Source organism: Eucyclogobius newberryi, unplaced genomic scaffold, assembly GCF_026437365.1.
Source record: "Eucyclogobius newberryi isolate DKJ021-1_F unplaced genomic scaffold, fEucNew1.0.hap1 SCAF_2, whole genome shotgun sequence".
Classification (NCBI taxonomy): domain Eukaryota; kingdom Metazoa; phylum Chordata; class Actinopteri; order Gobiiformes; family Gobiidae; genus Eucyclogobius; species Eucyclogobius newberryi.
In genome coordinates this window covers 44,763,338-44,787,370 of record NW_027315834.1, presented here as the reverse complement: position 1 = coordinate 44,787,370, position 24,033 = coordinate 44,763,338, and the positions used below count along the sequence as shown (strand labels likewise).

The window sequence follows — 24,033 nt, the reverse complement described above, 5'->3', positions numbered from 1 at the left end:
AGTGATCGGCCGTTACAGTCTGATCTACGGGAGACAAACGCATGGACAAGTTTCTCCAAATCTGGTTTAGACACTGGTTTAAATTTTGTCAATGTTTTTTAGATGGTAAAAAGCGGTTGATGTTATTGATGTGACGTGGCTGTTCAAGTTCAAGTCTGAGTCCAGATTTCTAACTTGATCTGTAGGTTTTAGAGCGAGACTCTGGAGGTGACTAACACTTTCTCTTTGTTTCTATGGTAAAAATCAGGATACATCACCACAAACTGATAACTTGTGCAATTGTTTATTATTCACAATTTAGAAAACATTTTACATGTGAGATTCGTTTGTGTGTACTAAATGGCAGCTATTGACAAAGTGCACATTGTTTGACCTCTGACAGTGTTTTCTTTACTCCAGCATGGGTGGGTGTCACGTGCTGTAAAGATGTCGTAACTATTTCATGTTTTATATTGTGCCATATCTTCTCACAAACTGGAGACAGGCTTTTGTCTCCTGTAAAACGTACTCGAGACCTTGAGAATGGCCAAAATATGTCGACGTACAGCAGAGATGAGCTGGGGTGTTTTAACCTGCCATAAAATAATAATGAGTGTTTGTGAGGAAAAAGTGAGTGTGAGGAAGGCTGGTCACCTTGAATGTTGTTACCAAGACAACAGGCTTGAAACATCTACTTCTCCAGACGAGAAAAATCCATGGCAGACATGGTCTAGTTATAGTTTGCGTGTATTTTCACACTTTCTTTTGCAGTAGTTGTGCTGCTGTTCAGAAGAAAGCTGAAGTTTTCAGTCAGCAGGATGAACAAACAAAGACTTAATCTTTTATGGCTCAACATCCCGTTTCCGTCTGTTCATCTTATTATGCCTACTTTTCCATCTGACTGCGAGTGACCCACACTTCTGTTTTTATTACATTTTTGGAATTTCACATTTTTTAAATTGGAAAATGATGATGTCTGCTTAGTTCGGACGTGTCTGTATGGCTGCAATCATATCTGTCGGAATAATCCGTCTTTATTGTGAGTTCACCTTGGCAGACCCGATATTTCAGTGCAATGCCAGAGAGAGAACATGGAATGCGCTCTGCTCTATCCTGCAATGCTGAGGATCAATGTGAATAGAAAAATAAGAATATTCACTACAGTAGAAGAAGCGTTATCTGGTCTGACATTCTCTCCCTTTTATTTTCTTTATTTCAATGAAAGGGCCCTTGACTTTACTGGATACATGTGAGTATTTGCCCCGTGTGTATTTATCTAGAACATGCTTTTCCTTCCACCCTCTGATCTGTTTTTAGATCAGTCTGTGGGCTTTTTGGCATGAGCTCTTTTTTTTTTTTTCATTGAATTTATTCTTGTCCAAATTGCGTCAAATTTAAAACTACTTGAAGTTAAATAAAAGTATTTGCCGCGATAGCACCCGCTACAGAGTGAAAGAACATTTTATATGACGAACAAAATATTTAGTTTTTCAAAATGTTATGAAATTTGGCAAAATATTCAATTTGACCGTCCCGATCCAAACAAAGACATATTTGTTACGGCGTCGTCGTTTGTTGATACTTCTACGAGCTCCTCCTACAGCGTTAGCCCCATTCACCTCAAATTTGATGAGACTCTTCGGGAGTGTGGCATCAAAAGTCATCAACATTTTCTTTTAAAAATGACTGCCTTTTTCCCAAATGATTGAAAATGTCAGTACACAATAATGCCCCTATTTGTAAAGCAAAGGGGAGAAGGCAAGGATTTGGCAGTAGGTGTAATAAAAGGAGGAAGCTTTTGTAATGGGATTTGTCTGGTTAATTAATATTGAAAATCAGACGGAAAAAAAGGACTGACAGCTGGAGTCCTTTTTTTAGTGAGATTTTAGCAGTCTTGCTGATAAAATATTATATAAAGTAGTTTGACTTGTGCACAATGTTCAATGTTCATGTTCAATGTAACATTTCTCTGGGCAGCTTGGAAATGTAATCTTTGTACTCTGTATCTTACTTTTATTCCTCTTTACTGTCGAGAGCTGCAGTGCAAAATCACACTGTCCTCAATTAACAGACAGAACAGAAAGGGTTTGTTGCCATTGTCAATGAACACAATTCACAAACATAAGAACTTCAGATTCGGTGCAACATAAAACAATGAATAAGGTATGAATTACGGTAGATGTTTTTAAATTGTCTTTCATTTATTTGCTGTTTAAGAGAACCCACTGGGTTTATCACAATTCCAACTTTAGTTTTTTCAGTACACAACTGAATGAAAGTATGTAACCTTTACAAACCTGCAATAGTCTCCCTTCAGTATTAGATCGCCCCAAAGTGTAAAACACTTTAAATACACTCTAAAAACAGCCCTTTAGACACTCTGGGTTGTTGCAAATGTGCTAAATAGATCAAGTTGCCCTTGATGACTGTCAGCACCACCTTGCGGGCCAAATCAAACACTTGACAGGCCAAGTTTGGCCCAAGCGCCCTGATTTGGGCACATTGAAATAGATTTTGATGTTCCATGTCATCACAGATGTTGATGTCGAACAGAAGATTCTTTCAAACTCAACTTTTGCCTTTGTCGATGGGGATTGTGTGTTTACAAGAACTTTTGAACAGTCCAGTTTTTTCATTAATGTCTCAAGTGTTTGTTTGGGTTATTGTTATCTTAAATCTAAAAGATTTCGTGCTTACTCCTGACCATAACCTGCAAAAGAGTTTGGGACTGCAGGGCTGTCCTGACCTGGGCCCCAGTGAAGGTTGGATCAAGGTTAGAAGCTAAATGGCTGATAAAATGGAGATCAATTGTGTCAAACTCATATTCATGTGTAAAAAAAACAAGGATTTTTGTACAGAAACGCATTGCATTCACGATATGTATTGACTTCTTTATTTATTTTGTAATACGAAATAGTATCTACAAGAGTTTTTTTGTGAACACAATGCTCTTCTGACTTCTGACTTTTTGCCCAGCGTATGCAAATGCTCCGTGGATTATCATATCAATCATTCGCACAGCTCCAACGTTGGTGTTGCCTCCGGCGTAAAGGTCTGGACTCATCACATATGGAATAGCTGCTGCGGCCAACAAATCATATCACTATTGTGGAAGCCAGAATAGGCCCGCTCGGCGTCAGCCTCACTGTCTCTCACAGGAGCCGTGCGAGCCGTGCGAGCCGTGCAAGCTGTGCGAGCCGTGCGAGCCGCTTGCTGTAAAGATGAATAGTTCTTTGTCTGCTGGTGATGTCTGAAGTGCAGCCACAGAGAGCTGGAACATTGGCTCGTCCCTCGTCTCCAGCTTTAGGGCAGGGGTCACGCTGGTGCACATTACATTTAGTGAAGCTTTTATCACACCTCATAAGGGACTGGGGGAGGGATAATGAATGACTTGAAAGAGGTGAAAGATGCACCATCCTATACATGGTAATCGTCATATATATTGTATTGTCAGTTCACTCGTGGCATGTCGGAAAAGATATGTGTTTAATGAAAGGTGGACTCCCTGATCCGCACAGTGTATCGCGGCTGATCTCATTAAGCATGTTATTATTGTCGTAAAGAAACAGTAATATGTGCAGTTACCTTTGGGAGCCATCAAGACGTTGTAATGGAATTTCAACGCTTCATTACAAGACGTGTTAATAAAGCTTTCAAGAAGGACCTCTTTGACAGTCAGCAAGGGCAGGACGATGGTAAAGCGTAGGCTATTCATTTTCATTTGTCTATGTAACTTGTTTTGCCTGGAATGTTCCATAGCATGGCATTAAACTTATCTGGACATTATTTAAAGCTGGGGTACCTGGGTTTTTAGTTGTAAATGAGAACATTTTGTGTTTTCCACAGGAGGATCTCGTAAAAACAGCACTTTGTGACAAAATTAGACCATTGTGCACTGTCCGTGGAAAATAAAGCATTTTATTTCAAGGTCAGCTTTATTTATACAGCAATTTTAACATACAGTTTCCATACGTGCTGTACATGTTCAAAGGTGTAGTCACACGATCAAAATAACATCAAAAACAATAAAGGCCCAACTCAACTTGCCTGAAGAGAGACGTTTTAGATTTAAAACTCTGAAGAGGTGGCAGATTTCTGTTGTCGCATCAACCCGGAAGTAAGGGCTGAAAGCAGCGCTCTGATTGGCTCTGTTTGGGCAGACCACCCCCATTCACCCCTTCTAAAGCAGTGCATGCACCTTGTAATGAATGAATGTGAATATGAATAATGTGGCAAATGGTCACACAATGGACACATTTTAATACTTCTGGTTTTGCTGTGTGAAAATCCAGTACCCCGGATTTAATTACAGGCATTTCATTGGTCAAAAACTACTCAAAAAGACATGAACGAGAGCAGGCTTGACTCTCCATGGATCCGACATGTAACCTGGCCTGGTGGGCTTTCTTACTTGTCTCCATAAATAGATGCCAAACTCTGGAACATTCCACGCAAAGCAATAATATCTCTATGGAAACAAGTAAGTGGCAAATTTGACTCACACCTTTGGGACTTTGAAAAATGTATTCCAATTGTGTTTCTGGGTCCAATGGAACGTTAGAAGTTAAAGTCTTTGCTGTTGATAAGGAAATCACAACAGATGAAATATTAGAGACTTGTATACGTCTTTTAAGATCTCGCCCTCTCATTAGGCTTTGGAAAAAAAAGAAAAAAAAAGACTTTTTGTCCCAAGGCACAATTATGTTCTGTCTGTGCAACACAATGAGGCATTCACTGTCTGAAAGCCAAATAGCCAGAGAGCTGACGCCAAGCCAGCCACCGGCTGACTGACTGCTGTGGTTTTTGTCGCAACATGACTAATGGGGAAAGCCAGCGCCGGTCCAGACAGCGAGGGCCTTTGGAGTCACACCCTCCTCTGGTCTCACAGACGAGAGGTTAGGCCCCGGGTCCTGGTGCTGTGCGACGACACTGTCACGCAAAAACACGTGGATTTCTATGTAAATATGCAGCGTTGTCCGGACGTTGTAAAGGCTCACACCGCCTCAAGGAGATTTCTGTGTGAACGGGGTTTGATTTGATCTCTGAGACAATCTTTGCCTACTTTTTGAATATTTGCCCTTGCATCAGCGGCATTTAGTGCACAGGCTGATGAGATGATGTGAAGTGCCTTTAAAGAAGGAAGACATGGAAGAGCACAGTGACTAAATCTAAATCAATGAACATATAAAGAAAACAGATGATTACAATCTAAGTTGTTTATCCTCTTGTCCTGCTTGATTCAGTGGAACAACAATATTTGAGTTCAATTTATCCACTTTAATTGGAGTTAGTCACAAAGACCTGCTAAATAATGTTGCTTTGAGATACATTTTTTACCGTGCTCTTTGATTCACACAGGGTAAAAATTAGAAGAAAAAATAATGAACCAAATTAAGTATGAAGCATTATATATTATAAAAAATACTGTATATGAAAGAGTCACATAATTACAGACACTGGACACTGTATGCACGTGTGTGGCTGGTTTATACTTGTACTACACAGACCTCTCTGACGCACACGGCAGCCGGGAGCTTGTGGCTGTTGCCGTGCACATGCTTTGTTGGTGCTCCTACGTTCAAAAATCACTTTACAACGAGGTGCAGTGGACCCCAAGGGCTATGATTGGTTGAGCCACACGGACTATATGGAAAACGTATTAAATACAACTTAGAACTGCTGAAAATAAAACAATTTCATTCCCACAACGCACTTGGAGCCTGATAGCCAATTAGAAAGCCTGTGGCTCTTGCCCTGCCGTGTACGTGCTCCAGGTGCCATGGACTGCAAGGGCTGTGATTGGTTGATATATTTTTCTTGAGTTCACTATATGGTGTATGATGTATAGCAGTTATATAATATCACATTTACTTTACCACCAGCGTTTACAAAATGTGTCCTGGGAAGGGCACAATAGGTGTTTTAATTCTGCCTTCACATTTGTGTTATATTGATCTCATACATTGTTTTTAAGGTGATAACAAAAAGGCTCAAAAGTTGATGCCTGTCAGCCCCATGACTCAGTCTCTTGTTGCTCATTAAAAATGTTCATAAAAGTCTCTGACAGAATGGTTTGAGGAAAACTGCCCCGTGGTGCATTGCACTTGTAGGCAGATTACAGTTTGCTGTCAAACTCATCCTGACTCACACTTCACCAGTGTTTACACATTACCCATACAATTGTGCCGTTTGCAGCCAGTGCACAAAAATAAGCCTTTTAATCTAGTTCTAGTGAATCTCAATTCAATTTATTTTTGTTACGCCCAAAATCAACAACAGTTGCCTCTGAGGGCGACAAATCTGGCGAACCTGTCACTCTTTCTCTAACCCTTGTTGCTGGAAGTAAATAAATACAAACTTTAAAGCAAATTGTTTACACTTCACAAGTGTTTTCTTTTTTGTTTCCCGTTGGCTTTGTTAGACAGGAGAGGACAGCGTGAAACGGGGGATGAGAGCGAGGGGAAAACATGCAGTAAATCATGAGTTTTTTGATATGCAATATAGAGCAGCCTCATGTTGTTGAGTGGTCTGACCCGGGGTCTGATGGAGCAGAACATGCAGACGGAGGGACACACACACTCTGGAGCCTGTGTGTGTGTGTTTTGTTCATGGAAGCAGTGACTAATGCACATTGTGTCTTCAGGCAAAAGCCAGACTTGTACAGTGTGGTTGTAGGCTCTTTTATGTCTATTAACATAGAGCAGAGTGGCAACAGGCCTCTCTCAGCAGCCTATAAAGAGAGGGACTGTTGCATGCTGGGAAAGGCTCAGCTAAAGCAAAGAACCTTGCAGACATATAATAAGGTTATTCTGGATTTGTGCATATTACTATATGTTTATTAGCCTCGCTTATCTGCTGTATTTCTACACCTTTTACACTGGCTATTAATTTCTCAGGATTTGGGGTTGCCAGGTAACCTGCTTATCTCGTCCACTGGTTTCCACAATGACAACTGCTCACCAGGAACATGGCAACAAAAACATCAGGTGTGACTTCCCACTGCTCGTCCGCAGACACTTGAAGGACCTCAATGGCTGTGTGAGGTCACTGCTCCTTCTGCTCTGCTGAGCAGAGTCTGGCTCTGGCCCGTCCACTCAGCCTTTAATTATGGAGCTGTGTTGATTTCTGCTTCAGTTGACGGTCACTGAGTGGAGTTCACTGGAGAGGATTTGCTCACAGCGACTTGTCAGCCACAAAGAAAGGCACACTTCTGGGTGGCTGGTCTGGTCAACACAGGAAATGACCAACTGACACATAGACATCTGGATAAAAGACGGAGAAGCAGTGATAAGGATCTAATAGATCTGCTCATTGTGTTTGGCCCTTTATTATCCCAGTGCTGTAAAATGCCTGTGCCCCACCTGACCCCCTCCTTTCCTCTTCATCTGACAGTTTGATCCTGGCTGGGTGTGTACTAAAAAGATTAAATTAAATATCACTTGTAGCGCTAACTACATTCATATTGATTTTCTTCCCATAAGGTTAAGGGGGAAAAAAACAACCCGAACCCCGAGAAGACGCTTTATTTAAACCAGTAGTGTCCAAACTGTAATTTCACTAATGTAACCTCCATAACAAACATTGCATTGTGATAAAACCTTAAAATGATGTTCCTCGCCAGAATAAAAGAGTAATGGTTCTGTGAAACCTGGTGCTAAATGCAACCTCCTAAAAAACATCCTATCCTATATTAAACATCCTTAACTCACAACAATCACTTCACTCTTGGTAAGTTCGTCATCTGTCATAGACTTTAACACCTTTAACACCTTTAAACACTTGAATAAACTCTTGTCTGTAAGAACTAGACATGCTGCTTTACTGAAGTACTCAAAGATCAAACGCTTCTGCTTCAGTGTCAAACTCATCTTAAAGTCTGCTATATTTGAACACTATTTGCAGCATGTGAAGGTGTGAATGGGGATTGCTCCAGTTCTAACGACAGGAACTATTCAGAAGTGATTTACGGAGTCAGCACTAAAAGCGCAGCTGAAAGAGTTCATTCAGGAAGTGAACAGGTCATGACATCATTTCCTCCACTGCCACTTTAGGAAGCGGTCTATGCAGCCTTCTGGTTTCCCTTTTTGATGGGATTATTTGTTTTTCCTAAAAAAAAAACACAAAGGTGTGTGGCACGTCCAGCAGGCACATGTACGTTGCATTATATTGCTAACAAAGATCAGACTCTTAATAAATACATAATTGCATTACGGATTGATTTGTTGTTATAGTTTAGAAGACATTTCTGGAGCAGTGAAGTATATTCCTTCTCTAAAACAACGTGCCTTTGTTTGTTGCCATTGAAATATTAGTAAGTCAATGGAGAAAGCATTTATCCCCTAATCTTTGTATTTAGGGCAAATTTGCACTCTATACAAATACGCCTAATCCAGTGGTGGAAGAAGTACTCCATTTTGTTACTTATGTAAAAGTATCACTCAAGTACAAGTTGAAAAAATGACCTTTTTTACTACTTTTTTTAAAAACTGATTTTTGGCCAATAAAAGCTGCTGAATCGATCTCTCAACGTATCTAGTTATTTGTATTTATATAATTTTGTTTGCATTAAAACTCTTCATGCAAAATGAATGTGCTAAAAATGATAAAATGATCCCATTGCCATCTCTGGGAGTTTAAACCTTAGTAAGGGAGTAGAGAAGTACAGATTCCTGCTTTCAAATGAAGTAAAAGTAAGTTAGTCACTTTATACAGTAAGCACTGTAAAATGTATGAGTACAGTACTTTTAGTTTTGTACAATGTTACACAACTGGTCTTGAGAAATCATAATTAAATATATATAATTTTGTACTTTAATGTAATTCCATATTTTTGGTTTCTTTCAAACTCAAACTAACAATAAAAGATAAATAGTAGAACATATTTAATGGAATCATTGAGAAATCCCCTCTCAAATCAACATTTGCACTTCATGTGTTTGTTAAAATGGTCTATAATACTTGAGCATCCGTGAAGTTTTAACGAGTCCCCCGACTGGAAGACTGACAGCAGTGTGATGGAGTCACATGTGATTTTGTTGAATTAAATCCTCCTGCAGCTGGAGGTGAAGGTCAGGAGAGCGCACTAAAACACTTGGAAGGCCCCCACACTTATTGATTTTCAACTCTACACTGTACAATCCCTGGATATGTTGTGTTTTAAACTCACTCTCTCTGCACACAGAATCTGGTCCAAACAAAACTCTCTTTGGGTTTAGCTTCATCAGCTATAGACAATAAATAAAGAAGTGACAGTCAAGACAGAAGGAGCTCCCAACAAGCCTTCTCAACACCAGAGTGCTCTTTGGTTTGTCCTCAAGACGAGATCCGCCCGTCTTTGTCTGGCGCAGATGTGTTTGGTGGCGACAGTAACAGTAACGTCAGGCCTTTCAGGACTAAAGGAACAGATATTACAAATGACAAAAATAATACATTCTAATTGGCCTGCTCAAAAGATGCGTTATAATAAATGAGGGAAAGGTAAGGCCACAGCTGCCTCGGGGCAGACTGACTTTAAGTGTGGCTGCTGATTCAATTCAATTTATTTTTGTCTGATCTATGCCAAGTGTCCCCGCTCTCCATCAACTGCTCATTAAGATGACTGATATTATGTTGTAATAACATACATTTGCATTAGCCTTGAGTCTACACGTTGCAGCAGTTATAAGCTTTTGTCTCAAGTAGTGGTGTATAATATCACATGACTTTGTTGGTCTCAGCACAACTCACGTTTTAAAAAAAGGTTTTGATTTATCATAATTGAAAGGCCAGAGTTATGTTTGTTAAGGGCCATGTTGATTGATTCAGATGGACGTCCTGTTTGTTAGAGAAACTTGATGTTTGGGGCCTCATTGAGGCGCATGTCAGAGCGCATCAGGGACAGAATGCTACCATGACATCACAGCTCTGCACTGAACTGTATTATGGCTGCACTCATACTAGTGCAATAGGTAAAGACAGTGTTTGTTACACTGAGAATAGCAACCTGAGGCTCATCTGGCTGTGATAACAATGACAGAGACACAAAACATGTCAGAATCTTTCTTTTCCTGTTTCCTGTTTATTTTTCAGTTGCTTAAAAAAACCAACAGACACGAGCTCATTGATGACCCATAGTTGTACACACGGTTGTACACGCGTTTGTACACGCGGTTGTACACGCGGTTGTACACGCGGTTGTACACACGGTTGTACACACGGTTACACACGGTTGTACACACGGTTGTACACGCGGTTGTACACACGGTTGTACACGCGGTTGTACACACGGTTACACACGGTTACACACGGTTGTACACGCGGTTGTACACACGGTTACACACGGTTACACACGGTTACACACGGTTGTACACACGGTTGTACACACGGTTGTACACACGGTTGTATGTTATATCTCACAGGAGCTCTGTTTCTCCAATATTCATGAGAATATGTAAATAAAGGTGCATCTCATACAATCGTAGAATGAGCGACCCAAGCAGAAGGGTCTAAGGGCACGTGGGGTGGAGACTCGGTACCACAGATGGGGGGGCATGTTCCATCTGCCCCATCTGCTGTGTGAGCCAGCCACTCTTTGCATAATGCAAACTGACCAATAGGCTTCCACTGTTCACATGTTAATAGCTTACTTGCCAGAAATATAGATATTACAGATGCTTTAAAAGTTTAATCCACAAGAAAGAGAAAATATGATTTATATAAAAAGCATTTATAACTTAAATAGAAACCTAATATAATACGGAAATAAAATAACAAGTCAAAGTTGTTCTTGAACAGTTACACATCTGCACATCCCAAACCCTTCAAGAATATTACTCCTCTACACTAGTGTTCTGGGTTGTTCCCTACCACAAGTTCTCAATTCTTGATGCAAGAGAATATAAAAAAAACAATTAAAATAACCCCAACGAGAGTCAAAGGGGAAGTTGATGTGTGAATGCATCATGATAGATGTAACTAATCCCATACAACTATCCAAGAATCCACAGTCCTGTTCCTCTGTAAAACACAACCCCATGTTCTTGCAACCTTACTTCACTTAAAGTTATAAATACTGAACAATGGATTACACTTCTAGCCCATTTACAAATGGTCAGATTGGTTTAAATCAATATAATATTACACACTTCAGGTTGGAAAACAGTCACATATGACTAGCCAATGAGGTCTTTAAACAAGTTTCATTACACTGTTAATTACATTTTCTCAAAAAAAAAAAGAAAAAAAAAAAGAGAAAAAACTCATTTAACACTTGCAAAATGTCCACTGCAAAATGGCTTGAGTGGAAAAACAAATATATCTTCAAGACCCTCATGTGCCATGCACTTTTTGGTGCAGTTGGACATCAAATTAGTTTGTTTTCCACGAGTCACGAGCATGCCCTCTTCTGAGAGGCCAGCAGGCCTAAATTAAAAAAGCTACTTAAACCAGAGAGCTGTCAAGGCCACTAGTTCATTAAAATAACCTAAAGAGTTGCCACAGCCACTCATTTCAAGAGAGAATCCCCACAAGCACAATCACATTTTTGCACAGAAAAACTAGTGTGCAAACCCAATGACCTGTGCAGTTAAGACTAATGTGAACATATCATATACAAACAATTATGAAAAACAAAACAAAAATAAATGAGTAAAAAAATGGTTGGTTTTAACATATCAATATATTAAAAACCTTGGACATGCATGGCATCACAGAGAAGAGGAAACATTCCCCTACAGGACAAAACAAAGACTTAACAGAGCTGTGTTTGCTTTTATGCTTCTCTAATGCGCCCCTGCCCCGGCCCCCCACAGCACTGTGCCAGGGGCTCCGCCTGTGCCAAAGGGAGTGTGTTCGGAGTGTGTCGTCTCACAGGGGCTCAGTCAGCCATCTGCTGCTGTACTGAAGCCAGCTCGAGTCTGATCCAGGCCCAGCCCGGCCCAGCAGGCCCGCTGCTGCAGCCCCACAAAGAGGACTTCCTGCTGGGAATGTGCTTGGGGGAGGGCTGGGCAGACAAAGACAGGCAGGAGCCCTTTGACCTGGGCCATGGCCCGGTGAGGCAGACGGCCCAGACAGACAGCATCGTGTCTGCTCTGGCCCCTCCCCAATTTGATCAGGGCTGGACGCGCAGAGTGAACACAATGAAGGACAGGGCCTCCACTCAATTCATCTGTAGGAAGGTTTCGCTTTTCCCTGAACAGAACCCCCTCTCGTCTGGTCCCCCTTAACTCACAGCCACAACACTGGCCCTCACCAGACCGCCTCCCCAGAGACTCTACTGGCCGTCTGTCTTTCAAAAACCTAACCCCGCAGCATTGCCCTTTCATTTCTCTGACCTTTTCTGTGGGAATGAAACAATGTAAATGTATGTTCAGTAACTCACTAAGTCAAAATAAAGACAAATATATTTTCAGTGGGGTTGTCTCTTCTCCTGTTGGCAAGCACCTAAGCTGTAGTGGTGAGCTTTTGAATGGTCCGGTTGTAGTACTGGGTGGTCAGAGACTCAAGGGGGCTCCAGCGATGAGCATGCAGCTCAATGACCTCCATTAGGAGGGAGCGGGTGAGTGGAGACTCTGATGGACACAGCATCTTGTCCCGCACGGCTGCTAAAAGCTCTGTCATCATCCCTGGGAGCTGCTCCTCCAGAAGGTGCCCAGTGCTCTGGAGCTGCAACACAAGAGCGGAGTTCAGACTCACAGTCGTGTCCCTTCTGACGTGCAGTGCCAGACGGTCTGACACCTTGTTACCGCGGGCAACCGAGGGAGAGAGGAGCGTGCAAAGAGCTGTTTTGGACAGAGCGCTTTTCATTGGCTTAAAGGGTTGTAAAATGTTTCAGCTTATGTTAAAATATAAATGCACATTTTTCATACTTTTAGTTAGCTCAGTTATACTGAATGTCAAATAAATTGTAACGCTAATATATAAAAGCCATGTTGTGTTCTTTCGGTTGTGATCTTTTAATTTCCTTGTGCTTCTGTTTATTCATAATTATATAGAACCGGTTGGGTAAAGGAAACTTAAACAAGCCATTTTCAGTGGACGCTACATGCAAGCAGAAACACGCCACATGTGACGTTGTATACTAAAGAATGGGATTATCAGTGTCTGCCGGGCACTGCCAGGGTAACGTACCTCCATCGAGCAGCAGAGGACTGCGTCCTCCTTCACTTCTCTGGAATCCAGCAACTACAAAATAAAAGAACAAACTCAGGAACTATTCTGCAACACGGCAAAAATGAGCCACCTATAATGAAATTCATTATCAGAATAGATATAACTTCAAGACACGCAAACTCACAGTATGTGGGTCGAACCAAACAAGTCTGATATGCAAATAAAGCACATGATGTATATTTGGAGCAGACCACATGCAGAGATTAAACAAATGCAAGTGTTTGTGTGTCTATTTATCAACGCACAAAAAGAGTGAAAAAGAACTAATTCAAAGTGTAAACATTTCCAGAAACATTTTAAATCTTGGAAGACAACAGACGAGGGTTTCAGCCTGGCAAACAAGGCAGTTATCAAACACCAGCCTGCACTGTATCTGCATACACACGCAGCCATGCCAAAAACAAACAGTGGAGCTGATAAACATGCTAGCTGGCTTTCCCCCTGGTCTCCAGCCTCATGGACAGATGGGCACACAACGGGCACTGGTACAGAAACAACGCAGAGGCCATATACTACTGCCAGGTTGAACTGACGCACGGGAGAAACAGAAATGTGCCATAAATCTGACCTTGACAAAAGAAAGACATGCGTTGAGAGAAAATACAAGTGGGTCTGGGAGAGAGGAAATCATAACGAAACGAAGGCTCAGATAAACCTCTGAAGCCAACTGTTGTCCTTCAGCAAACGCTTTGAAGCCTTTACTGCTTCTGAGGATAACGGCAGAAAAGAAAAATGGACTATACTGACTGAAAAACATCGTAGCGAATCGTGCTTTACAGCTGAACTACTTTGGAAAAACACACATATGAAGAAAGAACTGTGGCAAAACGGTTAAAAAAAACGCTTTTGTGGAACACCATCCAGTGACCAGACACTGACTTTCTATAGTGGAAGTCAGAGGCTTTTCCAACTCCCAGTGAGGCTGCTGCGGCGCACACGTCAGCTCCCGACTGTGGCTGAACAGGGCGTGGTGACAGTGCGCCTGTTTGATGTGGGAAGTCAAGTCTTGTCGTCCTTGGAGAAGAGAGCTCCGCCACAAGCTGGATTAGCTCATAATGAGTTCTCTGGGGAGGCCACTGCCAAGTTTATATTAAAACGGTCTAATCTATAGTCTTCCATCATCACCTTTCCCGTCTGCAGCACAGAATTTCCCTTATCCTGCTTTCCCTGCACCTCACTTCTAAGGCTCCGGCATGCCACACATCTATACGTCTGCCTTAAAGGGATTTCCATAAGCGGGAGTGATCTGCATATCTACGAACTCACATAAAACTTATCTTAAAACACTAGCAAGACAGATCTGCGCCAAGTTGCATCATCAACAGAACACTGATTAGTTACAATATTGTTAGAAGGTACAAAATCAGCCAGTAAAAGTCATTGATTTAACTTGTAAAATGATAGTAAGCACCGCCGTTGAATAAAAGTAAGTTAATGGCTGATCTGGACATTGGATAATGAAACACGTGTTGTTATGTCACTTGTATAGACGTCATATTTTTAATACCACCTGCGTATGGGCCATGCACCCAGTTAGAACGTCCCAGCCACTTCACAGAAACATAAGTTACAGCGACTTCACAGAAACATAAGTTCCTCCCCATTTTACGTCTCGTAATTGTTTCGACCCAACAGCGAGTCTGACCACAGTCTGTGCTTCTACTTTCCTCTTCAAGTCTGCTCATCAACTTCCTCCTCGAGCAGTCTCTTTGCCGATACCACTTCCATATCGTGGTCTGTCTGCGGTGGCAACACTATTGTTTCTACAGAGACAGAGGAACTGAGTAAGAGAGAACATGACCGGCTGATGAGAAATAACCGAAGGGTCGCGACGCTTTCTGGAACTGATGCTGTGCTGGACGTTTGGGCCGCAAAGCAAACCCATGGCAGTGTGTCGAGGTGCACTGCGCGAAGCGGTTACCTCTCGTAGACAGGTGAAGATGGGACACACCAGCACTCTGTACGGCTGCCCGGTGCTGCTCCTCATGGCACCGAACACCTCGCATAGGAATGTGATGAACCCCAACCACTTCTCCACGTCTGTCTGTCGAAACTGCTCGCGGCTGAAGAAATCCCTCTGCGGAACAAACACACAGATACAAACACACGCGCTCACAAAGGATCTTAATCATTAAAGGAAGGGAATGGTATAGGTAGGTCGGCAAATGTGCTACACACCAATACAGAAGGTGACTTGTCTAAAATAGTATTAACTAAGATATTCCAGAGAGTCCAGAGACAGCAATATAAAATATCAATGAGAGAGGAAGAAAACAACTAAAGGCGTAATGAGTTCAGTACAAACAAGTGTATTATGTGTAGTTAGAATATGATCATCCTCCAAGGGCATAAATCAAAAACAACAAGCTAAAAGATGAATTGGAGATTTAATGCTGGGGAACTTGATTTTCAACACATGAAAGTTCCAATCTCTCTTTGGCCTTTGGCACATCGCTGTGGTTCAGGGTGATCACATTTTATGAATACAATAAGTTATGATGAACAATGTATCTGAAAATATTTTGGTGTTTAAAAATATGTGTTTTCATATTCTGGTAAAATTTGTGTCATGTGGTGAGACAGCCCAAAAAATGAGGATTTAAAATCAATGCAAGCTTATATTTTACTTTTGGGCATGACACCAAATGATGTTTCTCACTTAAAACTCATATCTTTTCACTTATTTAAAGAAGCTGCCAAATACTTTCTATATGTATTATATTTATTTACATTTATTAGACTAGCAAAAAAGGCTTTCAATAAAAGCCTGTTGGAAAAATACATTAAGATAATTTGTCTGATGAAACTAATTAAATTAAACATGGATAAACGTGAAAATGGCAAACTATGTCATTGATCCATGTGCAAAGCTTTTTCAGAAGGTGATGTCCTCATCCCCAAGTGTAACATAGCGATACAATACATACGTGAACAAGTGTTCACAAGCAATAATATTTACCATTTCAATGTGCTGCTTTTACAAAATACTTTTATAAGAAAGAAACAATATCCTCTTTTACCAAGTAGCGCACACCAGATTTAAGATATTGTACAGTAGAATGTGTTGGTGTGGGCCTACAGAACAACTTCACAGGTAAAAGGTTACTTTGACTACAATAAAGTGACGCATTCCTCAGTCACACACTAATTGGCTCCATAATGAGTTCCAGGACTCGGCAAGCAGCATGGTTAATGATGGCCTTCATGAGACCGCTTATGACATTTCAAAAGTTTTAAAGCTAAAGGCCCAAATGTCAAAGAGAGGAAGGGGGTCCAGAATAAAGACAAGTGGAAGACCACACATCTGTGAATGGACTCGGTTACTGTCGTGTGGAAAAAGAGATAAAGATCTTGGTTTGGAAAGGAAATGTTAACATCTAAAGAACGGAAATGTGCTTAGTTGATCTTCAAACGCTTTGGACAAACAAGTTTAGATGTTATTAAAAATCTTACACATTTTCTCATGAGCAAATTTGTAGGATTTGTAGAGAGCATTTTGGTCAACAAAACCTTTGGTTAGTTGTTTTTAATAGTGTTTTATAAAAAACACATTTGATTGGAACATCATAGGCCATTACTACGCTTGAACTAAAAGGAAATATAGCACTTTAGTTGTATATTTGCAGTTTGTCACAAAAAAAATGTCAGTCACCTACTGCACTTATAGAAAGTACCTAGTACCCACCTCCAGATGTACATCTGCAGAGCTAATTTGAGAGGAAGGACGTGTGCAGTGGACACATGTAAAAAACAACTAGGTTGACTTTGAATATAAAAAACAATTGTTGATTTCTTATTATTTGGGAGTTTAATCAATCAAAACATTTCAATTGTAAAATGTGTGAGCAGTATTTTGGAAGTGTTAGAGACAAAAATAAAAAAGGACAGGTTTGTCTTCATGGTGCTCTTACCTGCAGCAGATTGAGCAGCAGAGATCTAAATTTGGTTCCCTCCACCATGAACATGGCCATCCTGTCACACAACTTGGCAGCAGTGGCAGCAAAGCTCCTGTCCGACACCGCCTTGGAATAGATGGCACTGACCACCTGAGAGAGGCTCTCCTCAGAGTGGGCGGAGCTCTGGGCCTCCTCCATGAAAGAGACCAGCTGCTGCTCCACTCCACTGCTGTTACTCCTCATGCTGTTGAGGAGCTCCACCAGTCGGTCCATGCTCTGGCCCCTGCGGCCCGACTCCACACAAGCCACTTCCTGTGAGAGACGGCAACACATTCACTCATTTTGCTTTGACATTCAGGTACAAATACAAACCTTTCTTATTTGTGTGGCAGCATTTCAAGACAAGACATTGAAGATAGTGTGAATAAATGAAATGAAATGTAGATGTGAACTCCTGTGTGACAAATGTCACTTTGCTTTCTGTTTTGAACAGAGCAAGTCACCACATGTCAATAATGGATAACATGATAATTACTGCGTTCATAAATGTCAGAACATGGGGCACCAAGCATGTAATGTATGCAACCAGCTGAACAACTCAAGTTTGAGGAGAAGACCATCTTTGACAGTATTCCTGCTCTTTTTACTTATTCACTGGCACCATTGAAGATAATGCTGAATAATTTGTGTTGCCTGCAGAGACCAATGATGAAGATGAGCTTGGTCTGGTTGATACAAGTTGAGAGCAGCAGCAGTGGGCTGGTTGGTGATTTAATGCCCACAGTGGAAATCATTCAAAAATGTTCATCTAATACTCAGTTGTTCGTGGTAGTTGCTTGTACTTGAATCCCTGTGAGAAGGTGCCTCTTTGAATGCTAAATAACTGAGCAGATAAATGACTCAAGCATGTCGGTGCAGGATGACCTTGCTTGTTTGCAGGTCTGAATATCAAAACGATGGTGTATATTTAAAGTAATAATAAGACTTTAATGGTAGCATACTTGTATACACCTCCTGACTGGCTTAATACTGACTGACGGGCAATAAGCAGCTTTCAGTACCTTGTCCTTTAGCCTCTTCCTCAGCCCCTCTTTAGAAGACTGCAGCAGGCTGATTTTGAGCTGCAGTGACTGACCCTTGTCCTCTCCGCCTGGTCCGGGGGTCTCTTTGTTAAGGGTAAAGTCTGTACAGTCATTCTTGGTAGTTATGGACTGTGGTTTGGGTGGTTCAGGAGGACTTCTAGCGGAGGCGTCCTCAGGCTCCAAACTCTGTCTTACATTCTTTGCATCTTTGTCTTTGGTAGTTCTTGGGGTAAATTCTTTTGCCCCCACACCATCTGTCTGTCCGTGCTCTTGACCTTTCTGATTGTGCCAGCGGCGGTTCTGGCTGTATCCATACTGTGTGTGTCCTCCTTGGTGCTGCCCATGACGCGGGGGTCGACCGCCACTTTTATTGTCTCCCAGTTCACTTGGGTTGTGGTTTGGAGATGGCTGCTGATCTCTCGGATGCTGTGGTGCCTGCTGAATGTGCTGCGACTGGTTCTTCCCACCGCCTCCTCCACCTCCTCCACCTCCTCCACCTCCACCACCACCACCACCTCCCTGTGGTCGCTGCTGTCTCCTGGAATGAGGACAATTATTAGTTAGACTCGAAACAAATTTACAGCAATGGAAGTGCCGCTCTTACACACTTCTATTAAAACCACAAACACATTGATGGATAAACAACAAAACAAACAAGCAAAATCACTGCGAAAGCCAATGGCTGCTTACATATGGTCCCACAATGTCCCTGTGTTTTGCTGTACTGCATTGCTCTGTGCTTTACACGGCTATGGCTGTGTGCTTGACACAGCCGCTGACATATGCTTGTGCGGATTAGTCACCCTGACACTAAGGAGCTAGCCGCTATCTGCTCCGGCCACAAACTGCATGCTCTAGGACAGGGAGTGCACTTTTGGACTCTGGACTTTGGAGACCTACTGTCCGTCCAGGGAAAATGAAGAGAATGGGCAGATGAAATGTGATGAAATATATCAAGGGCAAAAGTGCATAATCTGATAATATTGTAATAGGTAACACTCAACGTTTTAGAGCAGGGCTATTTGATTATGTTTCCCATTGGGGCTATCGTCTGGAGGCCGGGCTACAACATCCAATATCCACAAACAACTGGCAACAGAACTCTATTGTAGTACTCTGAAGTAAACAAAACAAGTAAAACAATATATTGCTAACCAGACTTGAACTGGAGCAGATCTAGAACTAGACCTTGTCCTGAAACAAGACTAAACATATTATATGTCACATCAGGCTTAACTAGACCACCGAATCTGAACAAGGACATTAAGGTCTTAAATATAAATGGCATTACAACATCTGATTCAATTGGTGTTAACAGCTTTGTACAGTAGAGTACTGAATAACGGAGCTGACATAGTGTAGTAAGGCAATATGGTCTGGCCCATGGCCCATTTTATGGGCCAGACCATTTTGCTTGGCGCTAATTGTGGCATCTCTGCTGCTGTTCACTGTAGGCCAGAGACGAGGCGTCTGTCAGGCTTCAATGCAATGTGGTCCAGTCCATGGCCCATTTTAACATGATGGGCCGGAATGTATTGCTTAGTGGTCTATAATGCATTTAATATGTGGGATTCCCATTATCATAATAGCCTAAAATGGTTTGATTCTGTTGCTAATCTGTTGCCCTTGCAAAGCTTTATAAAACAGTGAAGAAGTGAAAGGGAATCAAAAGAATACGGAAGTCGTTAAAAGCTCCAAAATGCTAAAGTGAGCTGTACATATGCATTGCAGGCACTATTGAATGAGTTATCATAATGCAATCATTTTTTATTATAAACATAACATTACTAGGACATAAAAAAGCAAATAGTGGTGGTGTAAATGACGTGTTGAATGTTGAGATCTCAGCTGCTTCCCACAAATTCCCCTGTGTGGAGAGAGATGCAGTGGCTACTGTAGCTGTTAGTTTAGATCTTCCTCTAATAAGCCAGTGTGTGGATGCACTGGTAGAGCCCAGAGGTGAATGTGAGACAGTTATAAAATGTTAATCATATTTAATGGGTGCGAGCTGTGTAGTAGCTGTTGCTGGGATTTATCGACCCATCAGTCACAATACTGCCACAGCGATGTTTATATTGAGGATAGATGAGCCGACCACTGATTCAATTCCATCTGCCAATATCAGGTTTCGCAGAAAACATGTTCTCTCTGCTTACTGCTTCATCAAATGAAGACTTTTATGGGTAATGCAATATATATATATTTTTTTTTTGTTTAGATTATACACTGAACGTCTGTTCATGTTGACGTGGCATGGATGCCAACATATTTGGTTCCAACTCAAATATTTAGTTTTCTCTTATTTGTGACAATAAATGGTGATAATAAATTATTTGTTTATAATATCATGTGTGCTTCCCCACTTACAAAATGTATATAGCTGTACATCAGAACCAGTGACGTGTCAATCTTGGGGAGAAAAAACGTAAAGGCGATTTGAGAACTCAGGCGGAAGTGCGCATGCCACTCCCCCGTGTGGACTGATATAACACACACGTGCGTTTGTTTATTAGAGCGACGGATCGCATCACATCTCTCGTCTCCCGTAGATTTCCGTCTCTTCAGAGACAGCTCGAACTGTCTTTCTTCGTCCTAATTTTGTCCCGTACACTGAGGGAACTATATTATGATAGATCAATGCGCTTAGACACGCAGAAACGTGGGGACGAGCCACACGCGGCTGCAGGTGAGCGATAGGTGCGTTATATGATTGATACGTGGCAGGACTAATCGGCAGTCCACGCCACGAGGAAATAAGACTTAGATTTGGGCCAAAAAAATCGGCCATTACGCCTTTAATTAACATGTAATTATATTTGTCATTTGGGATGTATTTTAAACCCTCTTTCCCTTTGAATCCAATATGGAATAATATTTTTTCCAAATTAAGAATATCAGAATTTTTGCATGTCCTGTAACTCCCAGGGAGGAGCGACGTGAGGCAGCACCTCGCTCAGCCTCTCGGAGCACTCTATGACTCACAAACTGTGCAAGTGCGATGCAAATGATGTGTCGCTGTCCCTCTGTGTATAACAAATAAAACACTCAGACGATGTGCTCTGTACTTCCATATTCTGGATAATGTATGAAATGTATTTCTGAAACGTGTTTTAGGTTTGCAGATTCATTATATAGTAGTAAAAGCAGTAAAATTTCACTCGGTGAGGCAAACAATACGCCTGACTCATGGCAGAGGGCGCTCCTGAGCCCATGGGCTGTTGAATCGTCTTCGTTCTTGAACTTGTTTATTTCTTATTTACAATCCGGCTTATCAAAATGTATTTATTTTGGCTTGAAATATGCTCAATTGGAATTGACCTTAAATTGCCGTTAAATAAAAAATGTGTTGCATGTTTGTGTAAAAAATGCTGATATCAGATATATAGCATAACTCATTGCCTGTTGTTAATCAAATTATGTTTAAGGGGCACTTTTGGGTTCATTAACATTTGTAAACTTGACTACGAAAAGAATCATTAGCCATGAACCTCACAGCACGTCACTGATCAGAACCAACAGATCAAATATGAAAGGAGAAGTTCCAATTTCATATTAAGAAAAAAATAAAAAAAATATATCTAAAAATAACATATACATTATGCTTTTAACTTCACAATAACATGTGCAATGATTATGTTTATCTGTCTGGCTCCAGGAAGCACTGACCTGGTTGAGACTTGCCGTTTCCCCCCAGGACCAGTGGGCAGAAGCACTGTTAACTGCTCTCGGTTCAACTGTTCAATGGGTCTAGATGAGAGAGGGGGGAGGACGTGGAAATGCAAGTGGTGGGAGGTGTGAAAGTAAAAAATAAATAAATAAATAGAATAATGGATGAAAGCAGGAAAAAAAGAAAGAAAAAGCAGCAAAAAAGAAACAAAACACTCAAACTACAAGTGGATAACTATATGAATAATCAGCATGCAGTAGAAATATATGATGAATATGTCAATGATGTGAGTAGGACTCTTTGGGTGTGTGTCGATCGGAGTCAAATGGCCCACGGGGAGAAAGACCTACTATTAAAAATGTGGGATGGAACGTAGAAAAAGAACCATTTCTCCAAACATACTCATGGCTTGATTTAAGAGAATAAAACCAGAGGAAGTGCATTCAATAGAAGGTTAGAAAAAGTGGAGGAAAACCAAGCGATTTTGCCCAATCAAGTATATGTGTAGCATGTTAGCTCCCTTCGTCTCTGTGCTGTGAGCAGTAAGCAGCGCATTCCAGTAAATCACTACTAATTTCAGCCCGGCTTGACGTGCCTACTAAAGTAGAAACACATGGACTGCCTCCCTGTACTTTTCCTTCCTGCCACAGCCAGCCCACACTCGTCTCGCAGTCCCCCTCACATTCTCCTCCCTGCAAAGCCTCCAAGTTGCACTCTGGGCTCGCCAAGTCTCTTTGTTTGTGAGCTTTAATAAATTGGCTTCTACGGTATGACACTTTCTTTTTTTTTGGCGATGTTTTGAGTGCCTTGTTGGGTTTGTTCATGCTATAACACATTATTTAAACGAACCGGACTCAAATGATCCACAACAGAAAATTCTAATGAACAAGTTGGATGAGACGTCGTTTGTATTCTCAGAAGCGACCACCACATCCTGATGATTGCACCAAATCCAAAAGACTGGGATTGGGATAACGTGGCAGAGAAGTGATGGTTTTTTCTGGTGCTCAAAATATTACAGAAAATTGTGACCTCTTTTTTGCACTTGCTCCTGCAGTGAAATATATTTTACATGTAAAATAAGAATAAAATGATTATCATATGATGCAAGAACAACAACAATGTACACCATACTTGCAAACTACATATAAATACTACTATGTAATACTAATACTAATATGCTTTGTGAGAGTGTTGCGGCCAAATCATTTGCTAGTTTAGTATGTTTTGTTTCTAGTTTGGAAGCACTGATGAGTATGTTTTAATTTTGGGAAAACAAAGCAATATTATAGCAGTTCTCTGTGGATCAATTTGTACAATGTCGGTGCACTTTGTTTATATTTCATAAAAAAATGTAGGAACTAAAGTTCCTTTGCCAAATAATTTAAATTCCCTTTATTTCTTTTAAAGTTTATAATCGTACACAAAAGCTCCAGCCGCAACTCAATTATCCTCCGAGTTGAAAACAAGGTTGAACATGTTCTTGTCCATTTGGTCTAGCTAAAATTTCCTCTTTTTAAAACCACAAATACGACACAAACATTTTCCTTTTTCCCCCCGTCTCGTAGCAACTGAAGAACAGTTTTCCAATGACATCAGGCCAGGGAGCAAGAAAATGAGACGGTGCCATTTTCCCCCTTCATCTTAGGGACCTGGATTCAACAAAGTTTGACGTGGCTGAACAGCATTGAGATTTTTTGTGATATTTTGAGTGTTTACAATTAGAGAAAGGCATGTTGGGACAAAATGGAGTGGCAGCGTAAAGCCTGTTGAGACAAGCCAAAAGGTTAGATTTCTAAAAGCACAATTAGTGGCCAAAGAAGCTTGAGAACAGTGATTAATTAGCATTCCACACCCCACTTAGTTGAGTGACAAAGCTTTGAATGTCTCTTTTTCCTGTCTGCTCTTGCGTGTGGAGCATGCATTGCGGTCTTAAGATGGCTTTGAGGAAACTTTCTGTCGGTGTTAGTGTATGTGTAAAGCATGTACCGTCGATCGGTCCTTTTACGCCGGAAAAGCTTTTTGGTGTTCAAAATTTCAGCCTCATTGGGAAGTGGAGGAAAGACCTGAGAAAACAAACAAAACAAAAAGAATTAGGTTCTACACAGTGCAGTCATAAATAACTGTAGTATCAACTGTGGAAAAAGCTTTAATTCCACCAACAGGTGAACACTTTGAGTTAAGCACCACGCACTCACCCTCATTATCTGTAGTTACCATAGTTACGAGTCTAGCGCAGTGCAATACCTGACATTTTGGT

General features: G+C 41.2%; 1 protein-coding gene across 1 annotated transcript in view; it reads right to left on the bottom strand.

Annotated features, from left to right (window-relative positions):
* Positions 1–10,616: 10,616 nt before the first annotated feature.
* The window catches only part of ctif (CBP80/20-dependent translation initiation factor), a 36,976-nt gene continuing 23,559 nt past the window's right edge, over positions 10,617–24,033 (bottom strand). The window contains exons 8-14 of the mRNA XM_072453212.1: positions 23,763–23,839; positions 21,773–21,853; positions 18,086–18,644; positions 17,040–17,336; positions 15,050–15,205; positions 13,087–13,140; positions 10,617–12,621 (exon numbers count right to left, since the gene is read on the bottom strand). Coding sequence (XP_072309313.1) covers positions 12,400–12,621; positions 13,087–13,140; positions 15,050–15,205; positions 17,040–17,336; positions 18,086–18,644; positions 21,773–21,853; positions 23,763–23,839 — 1,446 coding nt within the window. The 3' untranslated portion in view covers positions 10,617–12,399. The remainder of the gene's footprint in view (positions 12,622–13,086; positions 13,141–15,049; positions 15,206–17,039; positions 17,337–18,085; positions 18,645–21,772; positions 21,854–23,762; positions 23,840–24,033) is intronic.